Source organism: Ictalurus punctatus, chromosome 1, assembly GCF_001660625.3.
Source record: "Ictalurus punctatus breed USDA103 chromosome 1, Coco_2.0, whole genome shotgun sequence".
NCBI lineage: Eukaryota > Metazoa > Chordata > Actinopteri > Siluriformes > Ictaluridae > Ictalurus > Ictalurus punctatus.
Genome location: NC_030416.2, coordinates 8,522,041 through 8,541,541, shown reverse-complemented (window position 1 = coordinate 8,541,541; position 19,501 = coordinate 8,522,041). Strand labels below are relative to the sequence as shown.

The 19,501-nt window shown below is 37.3% G+C and overlaps 1 protein-coding gene across 1 annotated transcript; it reads left to right on the top strand.

Moving 5' to 3' along the window:
- Positions 1–9,337: 9,337 nt before the first annotated feature.
- On the top strand, positions 9,338–14,955 carry s100w (S100 calcium binding protein W). The gene is made up of 3 exons (XM_017485365.3): positions 9,338–9,649; positions 10,098–10,237; positions 10,980–14,955. Exons 2-3 carry the CDS (start codon positions 10,100–10,102, stop codon positions 11,133–11,135), a joined length of 294 nt encoding a protein of 97 aa, XP_017340854.1. The 5' UTR covers positions 9,338–9,649; positions 10,098–10,099; the 3' UTR covers positions 11,136–14,955.
- The last annotated feature ends 4,546 nt before the right edge of the window (positions 14,956–19,501 follow it).

Here is a 19,501-nt window from a genome sequence, read left to right as displayed (position 1 = left end):
GTGTGAACCACGTCTCTTTATTTTCTTTTGCATCTGTGTTTTTATAATTATACTTACATGTTGGTTAGACCCTGTGTTTTGGGTAGTGAGTTTGCTGTAACATTTTTCAATGCAATTCACTGCCAATAAACCAAACCAGCTCTCATAGGGTTTTAAATGGGCGTGTCAAAATAGGAAATATATTAAATTAACTAGGATTGAGAATGTGTCTGGAACAGTTGCTTTAACCAGGGAACCATACAAGCAAGACAAAAGCAGATTCAATGAACATACACTGCCCTCCACTAAAATTGGCACCCTTGGCAAATATGAGCAAAGAAGGCTGTGAAAAATTGTCTTTATTGTTTAACATTTTGATTAAAAAAAAAAAAAAAAACCTCACACAAATATTCTGCGCTTGTAGATATCAAACAATTGCAAACATAACAGGTTTATCAAAAAAATCTTTGGTAAATATGCGTGCAACAATTGTTAGCACCCCTATGAATTCATTCCAGTATCTTCCCACTGATATTTTACAGTTTTGGGGGGGTGATTACGAACAGGAAATTGTTAAACCTTGACTTCCTGTTTCACAAATATGAGGTAACACACAGGCCAAATTCCCTTAATGAGTTATAACAATGGGTAAAACTAAGGAATGTCACTGTGATGTGCAGAAAAAGGTTGTTGAGCTTCACAAAATGGGAAGTGGCTATAAGAAAATAACGGGAAATGTTATGAATCAACCTGGAACTGGACGCGTGTCTATATTGTCTTGAAGCACTGCAGAAGTTAGTTGTCTTGGGGTCAGTATGTCTCTAAAACTACAATCCAAGGTCACCTACATCACCACATGTTTGGCAGACTTTCAAGAAAAAAGCCTCTACTCTCACCCAAAAACAAACTCGAGCGTCTTCAGTTTGCCAGACACTACTGGAACTTCAAATGGGATTGGGTTCTATGGTCAGATGAAACCAAAATAGAACTTTTTGGCAATAAATACCAGAGGTGGTTTTGGAGCACACAGAGAGGTAGCCATATGGAAAAGTACCTCATGCCCACGGTTAAATATGGTGGTGGCTCTTTAATGTTTTGGGGCTGTTTTTTTCTGACAGAGGACCTGGAAATTTGGTTCATATACATGGCATCATGGACTCTACTGACTGCCTCTGCCAGAAAGCTTAAAATGGGTCGTGGTTGGATCTTCCAGCAGGACAATGATCCAAAACATACATCAATATCAACACAAAACTGGTTTACTGACCACAAAATCAAGGTCCTCCTTTGCTCATATTTACCAAGGGTGCCAATATTAGTGTATATTTTATAAATCACAGGAAGTGCGATCATTTGTCAGTTGCATATCCAGCTTGTTGTTCGCATGACATCATTGAAACAGGATGTGCATTTTTTACCTGGACAAAGACTAGCTCTATCTCACAATCTGCTCTGAGTTCTCCATCTCATGATCTTTTCTCATTAATGTTAATTGTCTATAGTGAATAAGTAATATTAAATAGTAAATGTTAATTGTCTATAGTCTGAGTCCTATTTGACAAAATGAACAAATATGACTCAATTTTCTCAAGAGTAATGAACCCTGCTCTTCAGGATTGGATCATTTATGTATACAAATAAAAACCTTGCTAAATAAAAAGTCATGCTAGCACTGTGATAACATTAAAGTAGTGAATAGATTTAAAAGTCAATAACAATAGTTTTCAAATACTACTAAATGTTTTGGAATTTGTATCAGAATCAGAGTGGCACACAAGATTTACTTACTAAACTGAGTTCTTGGCACTCAGTTTTTCCAAGACAACTTTCCAACAGTGATTTAGCAAAAAGTATGACGTAAGTATTAAAGTAAGGAAGTGCCACTTTGGCACTTTATTTGGATTTGCAATACTACATTTCTCAATCTATTCCTGATTGTCTTTTCTTGAACACTTTCTTGAACACTTAGTCATTAAAATAACTAAAATGCATAATGTATTAAAGTTTGAAACTTGTAAGTACACTTTACTTGGACTTCTTCCTCTGACTTTTTTTTTGCTATGCCTTTTCCTCCCCTCAGGTCACATGGGCAGGAGGGAGTGTCTGTTATCTATACTAAGAAAGTGGTTGCTGAGGAACTGGTAATACATGGTGTCACACTGTATATAACAATTAAAAAATGTGTACACTCATGTCCTTATTTTCTAACCACTGACAAAATGTTTTTCTCGGATGATTAATACCAGTTTAAATGTCAGAATATAGTACACTTTTCCACTATTGTTTTTATGAGGTCATTGTGTGGTTTATTTATAAGAACACTTTTAATCTAATTGCTAAGCAGGGGTGAAAATACTTGAGTAATTGTACTTTGTTACTATACTTAAGTATTATTTTTGGTATATTTATACTCTCATTGAGTATTACTGAAATTGAATACTTGTACTCTTATATTTCCAAGAAAAAAAAAGAAAAAAAAACATTTTTACTGCTTACATTTTTATTTGGACCTTCAAAGTACTAGATAAAAACCCTGAAGGTCTCTTGTTTGTTTGTTTTTTCTTATGTTAGAATAGCATTGATTCCAGTGCTTAGGCTAAGTAGCAAGGTAAATTCTAGCTATACTGATTATTTAAGCAATATTGCAAGAGCAAGAGTGTGGTTATACTGAATATAGGCTGTGTGCCGTAGTTAATCACAGCCGTGCCAACATACATTATAGCCACATGACTGTGAGTGCGATATTGCTTTTTTCATATTTTTAAGGCAAAAGTTATATTCCTGAAAAATATAATTTGCCATGTCCACTGATGATGTGGAAGTGGAAATTTTACATGGTGAACACAGATGAGCGGAGTGATACACACAGTGAAATGTCCCAGTGCGGTTATAAGAAATGTAAGCACTCTTTTGCAACGCCGCTCAAGCAAACAAATTAACTAACTATTGTATAATTACAGAATATTTGATTTCTGAGTAATTAATTAGCAAACTATGTACAATTATAGACTGATCATTTCTTTGTCAGTGGGCAAACGTACAAAATCAGCAGAGGATCAAATACTTTTTTTCCCTCACTGTAGCATTAGTCTTTCATATGACCAGCAAACATGCAGAGATTGAATGATGATTTCAGCATAGTTGCTTATAACAGTTCTAGATAAGTAATAAAAGTTAGTCTTCACATGGAAACATGACATTTAAAAATAGCATCCCTTTCAGTTCCAAACTAAAGCCATTCCGAACACCAGCCCAAGTCCCATCTTAGAGTTCTACAATGACATATCACATTATCTTACATTAAAGGTGCAGTCTGCTACTCACAAACTACACGTTGTCCCAGATTAACTAGCGTACATGTAGATGTATAAATAAGGCAGTTTGTTTGACTGGAAACTCTTGGTATTTTTGCTTGGACTGATGACAAAAATGTCCACTGTTTTAAAAGGAAGAAAACCTACTCAAAGATGTAGTCAAGTTTAGTATTACACAATGAAATGCTAATTGAAATTGTATGTGAACTTGACCTACATTCATGGAATCACTGGAGCAAAGATTCTATCAGTTGATCCCATCAATAATAATCTTTTTACATGACCAGCTGAAACAGTGTTTTTCAAGAACAACTCAAAAATGGATCCTGCAAGCCTGCTCTCTTTAAAATTCTCTTGTAGGTGTTTTTTTGTAGGTGTGCAGGGTAATGTGATATACCTGTCTGCAAGCACTACACGCCAGAATTTCTATCACCCATTAGTATCCACTAGCACAGACAATTAGCACCACCTAGGACTCATTACACCGAGTACTCTATGATAAACTCATCATGTTTATAAATTTTTACCATTATTCAGTACTGTGCAATATCAAAAACATTTTCCTACGTTGATTGGCACCCTGTCCAGGGTGTACCCTGCCTTGTGCCCGATGCTCCCCGGGATAGGCTCCAGGTATCCCCGTGACCCTGAAAAAAGGATAAAGTGGTATAGAAGATGGATGGATGGATGGATGGATGAATTTTCCTACATTTATCTCCATCACTGTCAATTTGCCTAATTTGGATAAGTGCACTGTTTCCAGTATTTTCACTCTGTACTTGTTACTACCTGAGCAGCTAATTTAGGGAACGCATGTGTTCACTGTTCTTGAGTGGAAAGTAGCCACCTTGATGATGATGATTATTATTATTATTATTATTATTATTATTATTATTATTATTGTTATTAATATCCAAATCATTTTAAGACTGTTCCCCAAATGACCACCAGATGTCAGCAAATGACATTATGATGATTATGAACCGTCATCAGAGCTGCTAGGCCTTGTTCACTTTGCTGCTCATGTTTTTTTCTTTTGCATATGTGGGACACCTAAGACAGTCCTAGCATGACTATAGAATTAAATTTCGGTTGTAAAGCAGCACACCTAAGAGTTGATTACCATGATCAACTGATGAAACTTATGTGAACTCACTGTGCTTCTACTTGGCTGGAATATCTGAAGCCACACCTTCTGCAAAATACAATTGCTGACCCTTGAGATAAGATACATTATACAATCTTGTCATCTGACTGCATCATTTTGTATGCAACAACTTGGAATACAGAGAAGGGAAGTGTTTCCTTATATTGCTAATATATATATATATATATATATATATATATATATATATATATATATATATATATATATATATATATACACACACACATATATATATATATATATATATATATATATATATATATATATATATATATATATATATATATATATATATATATGGTCCATAATGGTAGTACTTTAGTCACCATGAATAAAACACTGGATAATGAGCCATTAAATAGAAGCTCTTGAGTAATATGCTTGTGATTGGTATCCCGCTGGCCAGGGAATCCGCGGGGGACGTAGATGTCTGGATGAGACAGCGTTGCATGTTACATAATGGTTTCTTCTACTGTTGATATAATTTTTTGTACTGATATAAGATGTCCTTACAGTGATATGTTTGTTAGTTTAGTTCAATTACTTAATTAAGTGACTTATTTCTTTTCTAAACTGTGGACTTTTGTTGAATAGAACAGAATAAAGTAGTGTGTGAATATACAAGTATATATTATATACTGTGTGCTATGTATATGCAATACAATGTACACTAAACACAATCTGCAGTATTTAAATAGTACAGTGCAATATACAATATAACATGCAAGTACAGAATCATAAATTGCTTATTAAGCCAATTAAGAGCCAGAAGAGATAAATCCCATCAATTAGACAAGGGTCAGAAAAAAAATACACTTGACATTCTGAGCCCCCCCCCCCCCCCCCCCCCTTCTGAAATCATGGCTACGCCCCTGCCGCTGGCTTATACAGTACACAGGTACATTGTCAGCCAAGCCCAGTATTCATATTCAATTTTCACTGTGGAACAATTAAGACTTTTGTATTCTCTAAATTATAAAGGTGTTTGGCAATGAAAACAATCTAAACCGAAATGTGGAGGAACCAATATTCAATTAGCCAAAGCCAAAAAAGACAACATATCCATGTGACTAAAGTCATTGCTGTACTCAGCTAACAAAATATATTTTATACCAGTATTAAATAAGCACTAAATAAGTAAGCTGGCAGTGAATATGGGAGGTGGTGGCCTGATAGAATCACATATTGAGTGATATGGTTGCTTTGGTGTTGCACTATATGGCCAAAAGTATTCAAGCCGATTCAGATTTTCTGGATATTGTTGCAAAAGCAGCTTTACAGAAATCCGCAACACTGGCAACAGTCCAATGAGAAAAAATCATTGAAAGGAACCAGAATCAAAACTGATCCCATCCTCTTGGGTGTATCTTCAGTACAAGTATCAGAGTATTCTTGATTTCATTAGATTGTGCTTTAATGCTATAGAATCCAAGTGGAGTTATCCACTGAATAGTCGACAAGACTTGGGCATAATCTGAATTCAGTACAGTAAATGTCATTTTTAGACTATCCAGGTGAGACCATCCACAGAAATATTTACGGTATACAGTTAGTACCATCCACATCTAACAGTAATCTTTAGGATACCATGTTGAACCATCCTCAGCAGCGAATGATTCTCAGGTAAAGGAAGCTCCAAGTAGAAGTAGGGCATCAGGGTGGTCCAGGAAGGTATAGAGGACAGAAGGAGGCACCAGAATCTAATCAGATAGCAGGATTAACACATGTATCTTGACAGACAGAGGAACGAGGGGTATGTTCTTGTCCTATATTGGTTTAAGAGGATGTTACATGTGCACAAAGCAGGCACTCTGGCAAAATTAGCTATGACTGCATAACTAGAAGGTAGCACAGGCATGAGGATACAATGGGACATAAAGTAAAGTGGCCCACCACTCCACTGTCAACAAATCAGAGTGAATGCATGAGCATGTGGGTGTGTGGGGAAGGCAACATTATCTAAACATCCCAGTTTACCAATACTCTCTATGCCCCAAGATCGGCACCTTCGCCTAATAGAAATGTTAATTATAAATGTCTTGACTAAACAAATATGTTTTCAGACTAGATTTAATGATTAAAACTGTGTGCCAAACACTAATTGGAAGGATGTTCTTTTTATTTGGGAGCATTTACCCCTTATTGTAGTCTTCATTATTCTAGGTACTAATAAAGAGCCTGCACACTTTAATCAAAGCAGGGATGTGGATCAAAAAGATCAAATGTTTGCTCAGATACTGTTGTGTGAGACCATTCAGTGCTTTATAGGTCCTTAGTAGTATCTTATAATTAATGGGAAATTTGAATGGTTTCCAGTGTGGATAAGATATGGGTGATGTGATCCATCTGGTAGTCAGGACTTCCCCTTCTAGTAATGGCTGCTAGAACTTGTTTATGCACCTCCTGATAGTAAGGCAATGACTGAAACTGAAAGCAGTTATCCAACCAAAGGTAACAAAAGCATGAACTAGTATTTCTCCATCATGTAGTGATAATATAGTATTTATTATCTTATCAATATCAATATTTCTGAAATGAAAATGCAATCCCTGCAATATTATCTGCATAATATTACATAACAAAGTCTTTCAGAGCTGCACGTGAAGTACTTCTGTCTTGTCAGAATCATTAGAGAGTAACTCATCATTGCATCTTGGGTTTAACATCGTATACTAATCTCTTAAATTTTATTATTAAAACTTTATTAACCTGATGTCGGACATATGGCTTTGCTGAAACATATAGCTGTGTGTCATCAGCATAGCAGTGGAAGCTAATACCATGTCTGTAAATAATCATACCATGAGGTAGATATGTGGAGGAAGAAGCAGTGGGCCTAGAAAAGAACCTTTTGGAACCCCAATATTTACTTTTGTATGCATAGAGTCCCCATTTACTAATTAATCATGATCTATCAAGTAAGACCTAAGCCAGGAAAAGAGCTGTTTCATTAAATCCAACAACATTTTCTGGTCTATCTAGAAGAATATTATGATCTATGGTATCAAAAGCTGCACTGGTCTAGCAACACAAGTAAGGAGACACAACCCTGATTGGAGGTGAATAATAAATTATTTAACACTTTGACAAGTGCTGTCTCAGCACAGTGATGAGGCCTAAATCTTGACTGAAATATTTCAGGAATGTGATTCCTATGCAAGTTGTGCCTAGTTGCTCTGCTACAAACATTTCTAGGATCTTAGGATCTTAGAGATAACCTCAGATCAGCTGACAAGGGCTGATGTTAAAACTGCTAATTTAAAGGATTTATGTATATAGCCTCTGCTAAGGGAGGATTTAATTATTTTTAATTTTTGATTTCTTCAGGTACTGTTTTTTTTTATTTAAGGAAACGTTTGACTTTAATTTAATACTTGTTACTTGTCTAATATTCTCAATGTTGTCATCAAAAAATTCGCAAAGTCATCACTGTTGTGCTTCTGTGGTCATCTTGTTCCCAGTTAACTTTGCTACAGTATTAAATAAAAATCTAATTCACATACTCTCCACCCTTTATCTTCTATTAGGGTGGAGAGTACGTGAACACCTGACCATCACACCCACATGTATGCCTTTCCCAAACTGTTTGTTTGAAGCAAACAGTTGTCTAGAATGTCTTTGTATGCTGCAGCATTAAACATTACAGGTTTCCCTTCCCTGCTACTAAAGTGGCCTAGCCCAAACCGTTTCAAGCAAGACAATGCCTCTGCACAGAGCAAGGTCTATTGAAATACGGTTTGCCATTGTTGGTGTGGAAGAACTCGAATGGCATGTACAGAGACCTGACTTACCCCATTTTCTATTGATATCATGAATACATTATGTGGCTAAATGTATGAATCTCTGCTTGCCAGTCTGACTGGATGAGGGAATACCACCTTAAGCTCAACTTGGCAAAATCTGAGCTTCTCGTCATCCCAGCCTGCCCCTCAATCAACCACAACCTCACTGTACAGCTCGGCTCAACCACAGTCAAGCCAACCAGGACAGCCAGGAACCTTGGAGTGACTTTTAATGACCTTTACAGACCACATTTCAACAACTGCACGGTAATGTAGGTTCATTCTGTATAACATCAAGAAAATCAGAACCTATCTCACTGATCAGGTGACACAGCTACTAGTCCAGGCTCTTGTCATATCAAAACTGGACTACTGCAATGCACTACTCTCGGGCCTCCCAGCCAGCTCCATCAAACCCCTTCAGATGATTCAGAATGCAGCAGCACGCCTCGTCTTCAACCAGCCCAAAAGGACCTGTGTCACACCCCTCTTCATCTCCCTCCACTGGCTTCATGTGGCCAGCCGCATCAAATTCAAGGCCTAGATGCTCACGTACAAGACCTTGTCTGTAACAGCACCCCCATACCTCAACACTCTCCTGAAGGCTTACGTTCCCTCACACAATCTACGATCGATTAGCATCCGAAGCTTAGTAGTGCCTACTCAATGTGGCTCAAGGTCCCTTTCCAGAACCTTCACACTAACCGACCCTCAGTGGTGGAATGAACTTCCAACCTCAATCCCCACAGCAGAATCTGTCACTATCTTCAAAAAACAGCTAAAGACCCACCTCTTCCGTGAGCACGTAACTAACCCCTAAAATACCAACCTTCCACATTATCCTTTATATATATATATTTTATATATATATAAACTTTCTCTGGCTCTTACAACTCTACTCTGCGCATATTGTTTTTCTAGAACTCACTTAAAAATCTTGCATGGTAGCAGTACTTTTGTTCTCCCTTGATATATCACTTTGCTTGTGTTTCCTCAATTGTAAGTCGCTATGGATAAAAGCATCTGCTAAATGAATAACTAAATAAATGTAAATGTATGTGCACACCTAATTATCACACCCATATGTGGGTCTTCCCCAAACTGTTGCCACATAGGTGGAAGCACAGAACTGTAGGATGTCTTTGTATTGCATGAGTCTTTGGTAGTGTTAAATTATGTCTTCTTTTTGAGTGTGAAAATGTGCTTTATAAATTGAAAAAGTTGTCGCCTTCTTCTTCTGGCAGGGTGGAAAGTCTGGGTGTGGAAAGGGTAGAAGCAGACTATGTATTTACCAGTAATGAATAACATCTTATAGTGCTGCTAGAGGCATTCATTACCACTCTCCAGTGACTCTTCATTTGAGACACCAGAATCTGTGAACACTCACTTGAGCACATTTATCTGAGGTATGTAGATGCTCATGTTAAATGTTGAAAATTATGCAAAGATTAAGGACTAATATATACATTATCCTGGCAGTGGCAGTTTGAAGTTTTGCTGTACCTTATTTTATTGTGATTTATTACAAGTGTTGGTTGTTTTTCAGTATAGCATACAGTTTGAATGAACGCTTTGGGCACTGGTTAGTGACATATGTCCAGCATTTATGCTAAGACGGATATGAAAGTTTTATTAGGTTTGTTGTTTCTCTTTAGGTGTATATGGGTGAAGTCACTTTTTCTTGGCTATTATAGGAAGACAGGTTTTTCTACTATGGATTTTCTCTTCATCAGCAGTGTCAGAAGAGCAACTGTAAATGTACTCAAGTCTGGAAATGAGAGAGTGTATTGGGACAGAAATTATTGTTGCTGAAAAATGTTTCTGCCAGTCAGTCTCTCTCTCTCTCTCTCTCAGCAATGTCTAAGCTGGAGAAGGCCATTGTTGCTATACTGGAGATGTTTGAGGAGTACGCTGGAACAGACAGTGATAATCAACTGAGCAATGAAGAGCTCAGTGCTCGGATAATGTGCCAACTGAGGAGCCCTGAGTTCCAGGTGAGAGAGATTGAAAGAGAAATGAAATAAGTACTTATTTCAAACATACTCTTTAAAAGTCTTTGCAAACAGGTGAATAGACGGCTCTGAATTAATCCTAGGAATGAATGTGTGAATGTGAGTTTGCCTGGCACCCTGCAGTGGACTGACATACCATCCAGTGTATATTCCTGTCTCATGCCCAATGTTCCCAGGATAGGCTGCTGATACACCATGACCCTGACCAGTATAAGTGCTTAGTGATGATGAATGAATGAACAAACAAATGAATCAGTCTATCATTCAAATCAATCAATGAGGGGATTCACTGTATGACTCATGTCCTGGCCAAATACTGGAATACTGGAGGTCATTCCATCTCTTTACATGTCTTAGTGCTATATATTAACAGTGCAGGTTTTGCATAAACATCCCTATTGGAAATTGTAATATGTTGAGAAAAGAATGAGAGACCAGCACTAAACATAAGTGAAGCAAGAATCCAGCATCTTATTTTTTAAAAAGATCTGCACAATTGCACACCCGGTATAAAAATGAGGCTTAACAGGTTTAACAGAAACAGATATGTACTGTTTAGTGTACTCACAATTCAGAGTGAATAAAGTAATATGCTTTTACAAAGTTTTTTTTTTTTATAGAACTTTTGGATTATATTGACAGTAACAATCAATGTTGACATAATAGCCTTTTCTCTGTGTGCTCTTTCACTTCCATACATCCCCCCCCCCCCTCTCTCTCTCAGAGTAAAGTAGACCAAGAGGATATCTATGAAGCCCTGCAAAAAATGGACAAGAGCCACAATGGCCAGGTGAACTTTAAAGAATTTAGTCAATCGGTGGCCATTCTTGCACAAGGCTTTGTCAAGTATGGCAAGGGCAAGGGCAAAGTTCATCAGTGAAATCCCTCATATACTTTTCTTAATACATCACTCCATCTTTATAAAATGAAAAGAACACTGTTTGATTGGTGCACTATCATTGAGGTTTGGGCAAGCTCTTTAGGTTTTGTATTTCATACTTATGTAATACATTCAGTATGGATTTATTTATTATATATATTTATCATACTTTTATGTGACACGTGTACTGCAAACAATAAAATATTCATTTATGCATGGATATAGATACATAGTGACAGAAAAACAGACTTTAATTTCTGTAAATGTACATAAATTAAATGCTGTTTTTCATATTATTGACTGTTGCTTCTTAAAATAATTAATTTACTGTTAATGAATTAAGACACCACCCACACCACTGAAATTTTTTAGAAATGTTATGTTTGTCGTTTGTTTGTTATTTCTTTATAAAATTTCTGACTGTGACACCTAGTCTTTAAAGGAGTTTAATGGGCCTGTTTTCTTGAACAGACACACACATTGCCTGACACGTTGACTGATATGATGCATTAAAACAAACTCGGTTTAGAAAAAGGATTTTGAGAAACTTTTAGAAAAAGAGAAATGCAACTTCACTCTGGAATTGCAATTCACTTTATATACTAAAAGATACATTTATTGTGTGTACTTTGTACTTTGTGGTTTCTGCTTTCTTTTTTTCTGCATCATCAAGTTTGTGGGATCTCCACTTACTGTAGCACAATAGCTTTAATGCTCAAAGGCTCCAGCCTAGCAAATTGCAAGGGAGATTGACTTCCTGGTGACAACCGCCTTGCCCTGTTTGTCACTATACAAACATTACCATTCCATACTAGCCGTGTCATTATTTTTTATTATTTACCTGACTTTATTATTTGTTCAGCTTATTATGAAGCAATCGAGTTGCTTATGGTTGCATCCTATGCTATAGGACTACACTATAATTTAGACTAACTACAACTTGTTCATGTACTGTATACCAATAGCTGTTTTGTTTTTTTTCTTTCTATTTTAAAGAAACAATATTGCTGGGAATATTGTTATGCACACTATTTAAGCAGATTTAAGGTTGGTTTAGTTGCTTGCAGCTGGATAAACAGTTTGGATTTAAATATATTAAAGATAGGAATTTTTACAGGGAAAAACCCCCATAATCATTAAGGTGATGCAGGCCCACACTGCAATTTGGTTGACCACCAAAATTCACCAATGGCTCCCATGCCTAAATATGTGCCACAATTATTTTTGACAGGCTGGATAACAAATCTGGATATCAAAAGACATGGAGAACACAGAGATTGGGTAAAAAGAACATGGCATTATACAAGGCATTATAGTTTTGATTATTCAATTCAATTCTCAAAATATTTTGAACAAAGTTAATAAAGAAAAATTATGACTGAAAAGACTCCCTTCTTATTTCAGAATCATAAACTATACAAAACTGTGCATTCTTGTGTCTATAAAATATAACAAATGTAAAAAATTCTATGAACCAAGGTTTAATACTGTAAACAATATTGTCACAATTTTGCATTGTGATGCATCATTACACTCCTACTAGCTAGCTATCATTAGACAACTAGTTCCCTCTGTAGGTTATGCGCTGTTTATGATACCACAGAATGAGTAAGTTACACAGCTGCAGGTCAGTAATGCACAAAATTATTGGGTGTTACAGAGCTCTGTAGCAATATACAGTGGGGGAAATAAGTATTGGACACGTCAACATTTTGTATCAGTAAATATATTTCCAATGAGGCTATCCACATGATATTTTCACCAGACATCAGTATTAACTCAAGAAATCCGCAAATATAAAGAATTCACGACATAAAAGTCAACACTAATAAAGTTATGTGTAATAAAGTGGAATGACACAGGAAAAAATTATTGAACACGCTAACTGAAATGTATTTAATACTTAGTGGAGAAGCCTTTGTTTGTAATGACAGCTTCAAGACATTTCCTGTATGAAGAAATTAGTGGGCCGCAGTATTCAGGTGTGATTTTGGCCCATTCTTCTAAACATATTTTCTTTAAATCTTGTGTAATTGGATTCAAGTCAAGTGATTGACTGGGCCATTCTAACGCCTTGATTTTTTATCAGAAACCATGTGAATAACCTCATTGGAAAAATATTTACTGAAAAAAATGTTGACGAGTCCAATACTTATTTCCCCCACTGTATAAAAAATACACACACCATGGCAGAAAATATGAGAGGAGGCTATCGCCAGGTTTTACAGACAGGATACCCGTGACTGTGACCCAAGTCACACAAGCTGCTATGTAGATAGCTTCTTATGGCATATGGACAGTGATGCTTGAAAGTTAGTTAACCCTTTATAATTTTCAATATATCTGCATAAATATGACCTGAAACAACATCAGATTTTCACAAAAGTCCTCAATGAAGACCAAGAGAACCCTATTAAACAAATGAGACAAAAACATTATTTCTTAGTCATTTATATACTGGGCCAGGACGACTTGCCTTCCTGGAAATATGCATCTTTTAGATCTATTGTCACAAACCAGTCCTCAAACTGAATCTGTGGAACGATAAGTTTGAGTGTCAACATTTTGAACCTGTATGTCCGAAGAGTATGGTTCAGATGGCGTAGATCTAAAATTGGCCACATACTCCCATCTTTTTTGCGGACCAGGAAATAACAGCAGTAAATACCTCCCTCCCTCAGAGAAAGGGGTACATGTTCTATGGCCCCTTTGTCCAAGTAGCCTGTGCTGACTACTGTGGTGATCACCCCCCTGAACTGGGGGGTCAAGCTCTGAACTGGACCTGGCTCTCCATTTTTAGTGCAATGACTCCCCCCTCTGGCTCCTCAGAGTCAGAGAGGGTGGGTTGACGCTCCATACTGGAAGGAGGAGTCATGACACGAGCTCAAAAACCTGGCAGAGAGTTGAACCCAAAAAACAGAGCAGGAGATAAAGCAACACTCGATTCCGGCTCCTACTCCAGATCCAAATGGGATCCCCAGGTCCTGAGGCGACTGGTTGCCTCAGCAGCGGCCGGCCCAGATCCGTGAGGCTTCAAAACCCAACTCCCTTTGGCTGAGAAGAGAGAGAGCCACAAGTGGAACGGCCTGATTATAGGGTTAGACATACTCTATTTGGAGCTATTTCTATGTTTTTTTCCTGTGCCCATGTTAACAGGTTAGCGCATTCACACTACACACGGATGCGGCGTGGCGTGGCATGGCCAGTGCGTTGCAGGAACGGTGCGGTGCAGCAGCGGACCGATAGTTTCCGCAGCGAGTCTATGTCTGCTGTGCTTCACACACTGAATTAAAGTGATAGCGCATAGTTCTTGGTCAAAATGAACAAGGACTGACACGAAAATGCAGTAATTTCAACATGAATGCATATAATTGAAGTATACCACTGTTTTTCACAGTCATCTTATTAGTTTAAGCCCAGGGTAAAGCAAAGAAAACCAAAACGCTTACAAGAATAAAGCAAAAATCACTAATGTGGAAAGAATTATATCTAAAGTATATTTTGAAAATGTGGAATACACTACATAGCTTGTTATATTGTGTGTGGGCGAGGGGGGAGACATTCGCATCTCAGCACGTGACAGGCTGGTTATCGGAGAAAGTTGTGTATGACCCGCAGGATTTCTTGATATTCAGATATTTACTGTGTTTAAACTTGATTGTATTACTGCACTGTGTTGCTCTAAACTTCATTCAAAGTCCTGTCACCTTCCACCTTCATGTCCTGCTCTGAATGTGTTCCGCTGCAGATCAGTAAACAGAGAGACAGACTCTCCCCGACTCATACTTTTCTTTTTTTTCAAAGGGACAGAAAAGTAAAGTGATACTATATATATATATATATATATATATATATATATATATATATATATATATATATATATATTTATCACAAAAGTGAGTACACCCTTCACATTTTTGTAAACATTTGATTATATCTTTTCATGTGACAACACCGAAGAAATGACTCTTTGCTACAATGTAAAGTAGTGAGTGTACGGCTTGTATAACGGTGTAAATTTGCTGTCTCCTCAAAATAACTCAACACACAGCCATTAATGTCTAAACCGCTGGCAAAAAAAAGTGAGTACACCCCTAAGTGAAAATGTCCAAATTGGGCCCAAAGTGTCAATATTTTGTGTGGCCACCATTATTTTCCAGCACTGCCTTAACCCTCTTGGGCATGGAGTTCACCAGAGCTTCACAGGTTGCCTCTGGATTCCTCTTCCACTCCTCTATGACGACATCACAGAGCTGGTGGATGTTAGAGACTGTGTATGCTCCTCCACCTTCCGTTTGAGGATGCCCCACAGATGCTCAATAGGGTTTAGGTCTGGAGACATGCTTGGCCAGTCCTTTAGCAAGGCAGTGGTTGTCTTGGAGGTGTGTTTGGGGTCGTGATCATGCTGGAATACTGCCCTGCGGCCCAGTCTCCGAAGGGAGGGGATCATGCTCTGCTTCAGTATGTCACACAACATGTTGGCATTCCTGGTTTCCTCAATGAACTGTAGCTCCCCAGTGCCGGCAGCACTCATGCAGCCCCAGACCATGACACGCCCACCACCATGCTTGACTGTAGGCAAGACACACTTGCCTTTATACTCCTCACCTGGTTGCCGCCACACACGCTTCACACCATCTGAACCAAATAAGTTTATCTTGGTCTCATCAGACCATAGGATATGGTTCCAGTAATCCATATCCTTGGTCTGTTTGTCTTCAGCAAACTGTTTGCGGGCTTTCTTGTGCAGAAGAGGCTTCCTTCTGGGACGACAGCCATGCAGACCAATTTGATGCAGTGTGTGGCGTATGTGTAGTGTATATATATACACTTTATGTGCTCGCCTCCGAGCAGACAACACACCGTCCCCTGTGATTCACCCACACACCTCCTGCACCATTGGTGCCATGGTGCAAACATGGCTGAGGTCACATCTGTACGCCTTTCCCCAATCGCTCTACTCCCACAAGTTTTAGCAAGGGTCTACCAATACCGCTTATGTCATCTTGAGACCTGTCTAAACAAATCAAAGCTATCAAAGTAACCTTTAATGTCAATGAAGGGTAGTGACCGCTCCAACAGAGCTGGTCAAGCTTCATTGTTATTCTGTTTTTTTCCACACCAGATAACATGATCTTGTTTTGCACAGATGACACATGTGTTGTGCATGTGATCTTGGCAAACAAGTAGAAGAGGAGTTAATAATGGTTAATAATAGCTGAAAGCAACTAGTGCAGACATGTTTTAATTTCCTCACCACTTGCATAATATATTTCTCTAGCATTTACTATATATATTATTACATTAATTATTACATATTTTTTAAGGTCTCTTGCCAGATGTTAATAAGGTATTTTAAAAAAAATTCAAATGTTCATTCTAACAGAGTGTAAATATTTGTTACTATATTTTCAGACAGCATTGTTTAATAATAATAATAATAATAATAATAATAATAATAATAATAATAATAATAATAATAATAAAAACTGCCTTAAAAAAGAGCACCATAGCATCAGATGTCAGCAAAAACATAAAGATTGTATTTCTCATCACAGGTCTTCTTGGTTTACTTTGCAGCTTATTGCCCATATTTAAATGTAAGACACAAACATGATGCTGAACAGTTTCATGAGGTAGTAGCATTCATATGTGACTTCTAAAGATTTTGTAAAGCTTTTTTAAGGTTGTACTGAATGAAGGGTGTGTGGTAAACGGATCCAGTACTCCACACCCCAATCCAAAATGCAAATGAGACTCTGTACTCAACAAAACAAAAGGCTAAAGTTCCAGGTAGTAGGCATGTTTTTTTTTTGTTGTTTTTTTTTGTGGGAATATCAGACGGTTGATGAATGGTCCCCAGGAGGAAAACCTATGACAAAACCTGCAGCTTTATTTTTCAAAAGCTTTATATTTCCTTTTTGTTACTGGTATTAAAGATGAGGGTAGTTTTCAGTGTAGGCATAGCACTAAGTAACATAATTAATAATATCAGTGGAAAATCCACACAAGGATGATAAGGCACTGTGTGTGAGAGAGCGCTTTGTCAGCTCTGTCCCTCTCTCTTTCAGGTTCAAGGCGAAAAGACTGAAAGGACAAACAGAGCACACCTAAGCAAACCCGCTGTGATCACACACAGTTGAGAATTCAGAGTTTACCGAAGTTGACTTGTTTTCTTTGCTAATGCCAGGTTAGACTAGCATTAGTTCCAGTAGCTAACATAATTTGGCTAAGTAGCAAGTCAAATTCTAGCTAATGGGAAATGGTTTTAACAGATATTTTACTCTGGATTAATTAATTATCAGACTACACAGTATAAGTCATGTATATGACCAGTAAACTTAAAGCGTTTGAATGAGGCAAAATGGCTGAGTTGCAGTGGTAGCTTAGTGTGTAAGATGTTGGGTTACTGATCATGGTCATGAGTTCAAACCCCAGCACTGCCAAGCTGTTGCTGTTGGCTGCTTGAGCAAGGCTCTTCACCCTCAACTGCTTAGATGTATCAATAAGATAAATGTAAGCTGTGGATAAGGGTGTCTACCAAATGCCATACATGTAAATAACAGTTTTAGATAAACAATAATGGTTAGTTTTCACATGAAAACATGACTTTATTAATTTCATCAGGTTTAAATTTTTCCCTTTTAAAAAGCAAATGAATGAATGAATGAAATATGGGACAGATCATATTTCATTTTCATATGCCATGTGAAACAAGTTCCTGCCACAGATAAGAATGTTTGGCATGCTAAAAATTTCCTAAAGGATTATTTCCAAATCCATATTACATAAAGTGTGCCACATTAAGACTGTACTCTAGTCCATGTCATCTGTATTGTATGTTGTTGCTGAATGCCACATTGTTGCATTTATTGGCAAGTTTATTGTCTAATTTATTGTCTAATGGTTGAGTAACTGAATATGTTGCCTGTTGACTTTACATTGATTGAATCTGATTTTGGAGCATCTAGTTCACTCCCAGGGCCTGTTCACAACGGGACATTTTTCGCAGCACGTTAAACAATCCGTTTTTGCCGCGTTTATTTCAGTGTATTTCACCTCACACCCAATGTTCCCGACAGAGGCTGATCTACTGCAACCCTGACCAGGCTAACTGATGATGTATGCACACTAGTTATAGTGAGTCAATAACATTTTCTATTACAGTGAGACAATGGCATTTTCATTATCTTTTCATAATTTGTTTATGTTTGTGAATATCTGATCATCTAAAAAGCAGGGAGATAAAAACTGTCAAACATTTTAGCATGAATCTATTTGAGATATTCAAACATAGTCTCCACATTTCTACTGCCACTATTTTGACACTATTTTACTATATTGATGTTATTGCCCACCATTACAACACAGCAGGACAGGGCACTAGTGGTTGATTACTACAGCAACAGTCATAGTGAGGGACTTAATAATAATAATAATAATAATAATAATAATAATAATAATAATAATAAAAAATAATAATAATAATAATAATAAAGGATAAAGGATGGAGAAGAAGATCTGAGAGGTAGGAGGGAGCCAGATTATGAATGGCTTTGAAAATGAGCGGTAGAATTTTATAGTGAACTTGTTGTTGGACAGGAAGCCAGTGGAGCTGAATAAGGGAGGGTGTGATATGGTCAGTGGACTTTGTGTGAGTAATAATTCTTGCAGCTGAGTTTTGTATAATCTGGAGCCAGTGGAGAAATTTATCAGATACACCAAAAAAGGATAGCATTACAGTAGTCAATACAGGATGTTACCAGAGCATGAATAAGTACTTGAGTGCTGTGATATGAGAGGGAATGGCGGAGTCTAGCAATATTGCGAAGGTGGAAGAAGGCAGTATATGAGATATTATTGATGTGAGGAGCAACTGTCAAAAAAATAGCTCTTTGTTTGAGAGAAAATGTTAACTGTGCTGTTCTCAATGGTAATAGTAAAACAGGGAGTTTTGGAGAATGTGGACTTAGAGCCAATCAGAAAAAGAAGAAGACTTCCCTGTGTGAGTCATTCCCTTAACACATCACACACTCTAGTTTCAATGTGACTGGTTCATTCTGAGCACAGTAACATTCCCCATTATAAAAGGGCATGCACACACGTGCAACCAGGTTATTGTAAATTTTCATCCATAAAATCTTGGTTGCTATATCACATTAAAAGTTAGAAAATGATCTGACATGATTTAGTTTTATTTTTATTTTAACAGAAGAGTCAAAATAACTCAACCTTGTCACTGGAATCCCACTGAACATTTATCAAGGATTTTGAAATTGCAAGTCCATTGGAGGGACCCTTTTAAACTTGGGCAATTGAAGATGAATTGGCAAAAGAAATAAGCCAATTTTGAAGCACAATATTTT

Coding starts and splice junctions, on each gene's coding strand:
- s100w (XM_017485365.3), top strand. CDS start 10,100: ATGTCTAAGCTGGAGAAGGCCATTGTTGCTATACTGGAGATGTTTGAG. Junction 10,238..10,979: donor TGAGGAGCCCTGAGTTCCAG/GTGAGAGAGATT, acceptor TCTCTCTCTCAG/AGTAAAGTAGACCAAGAGGA.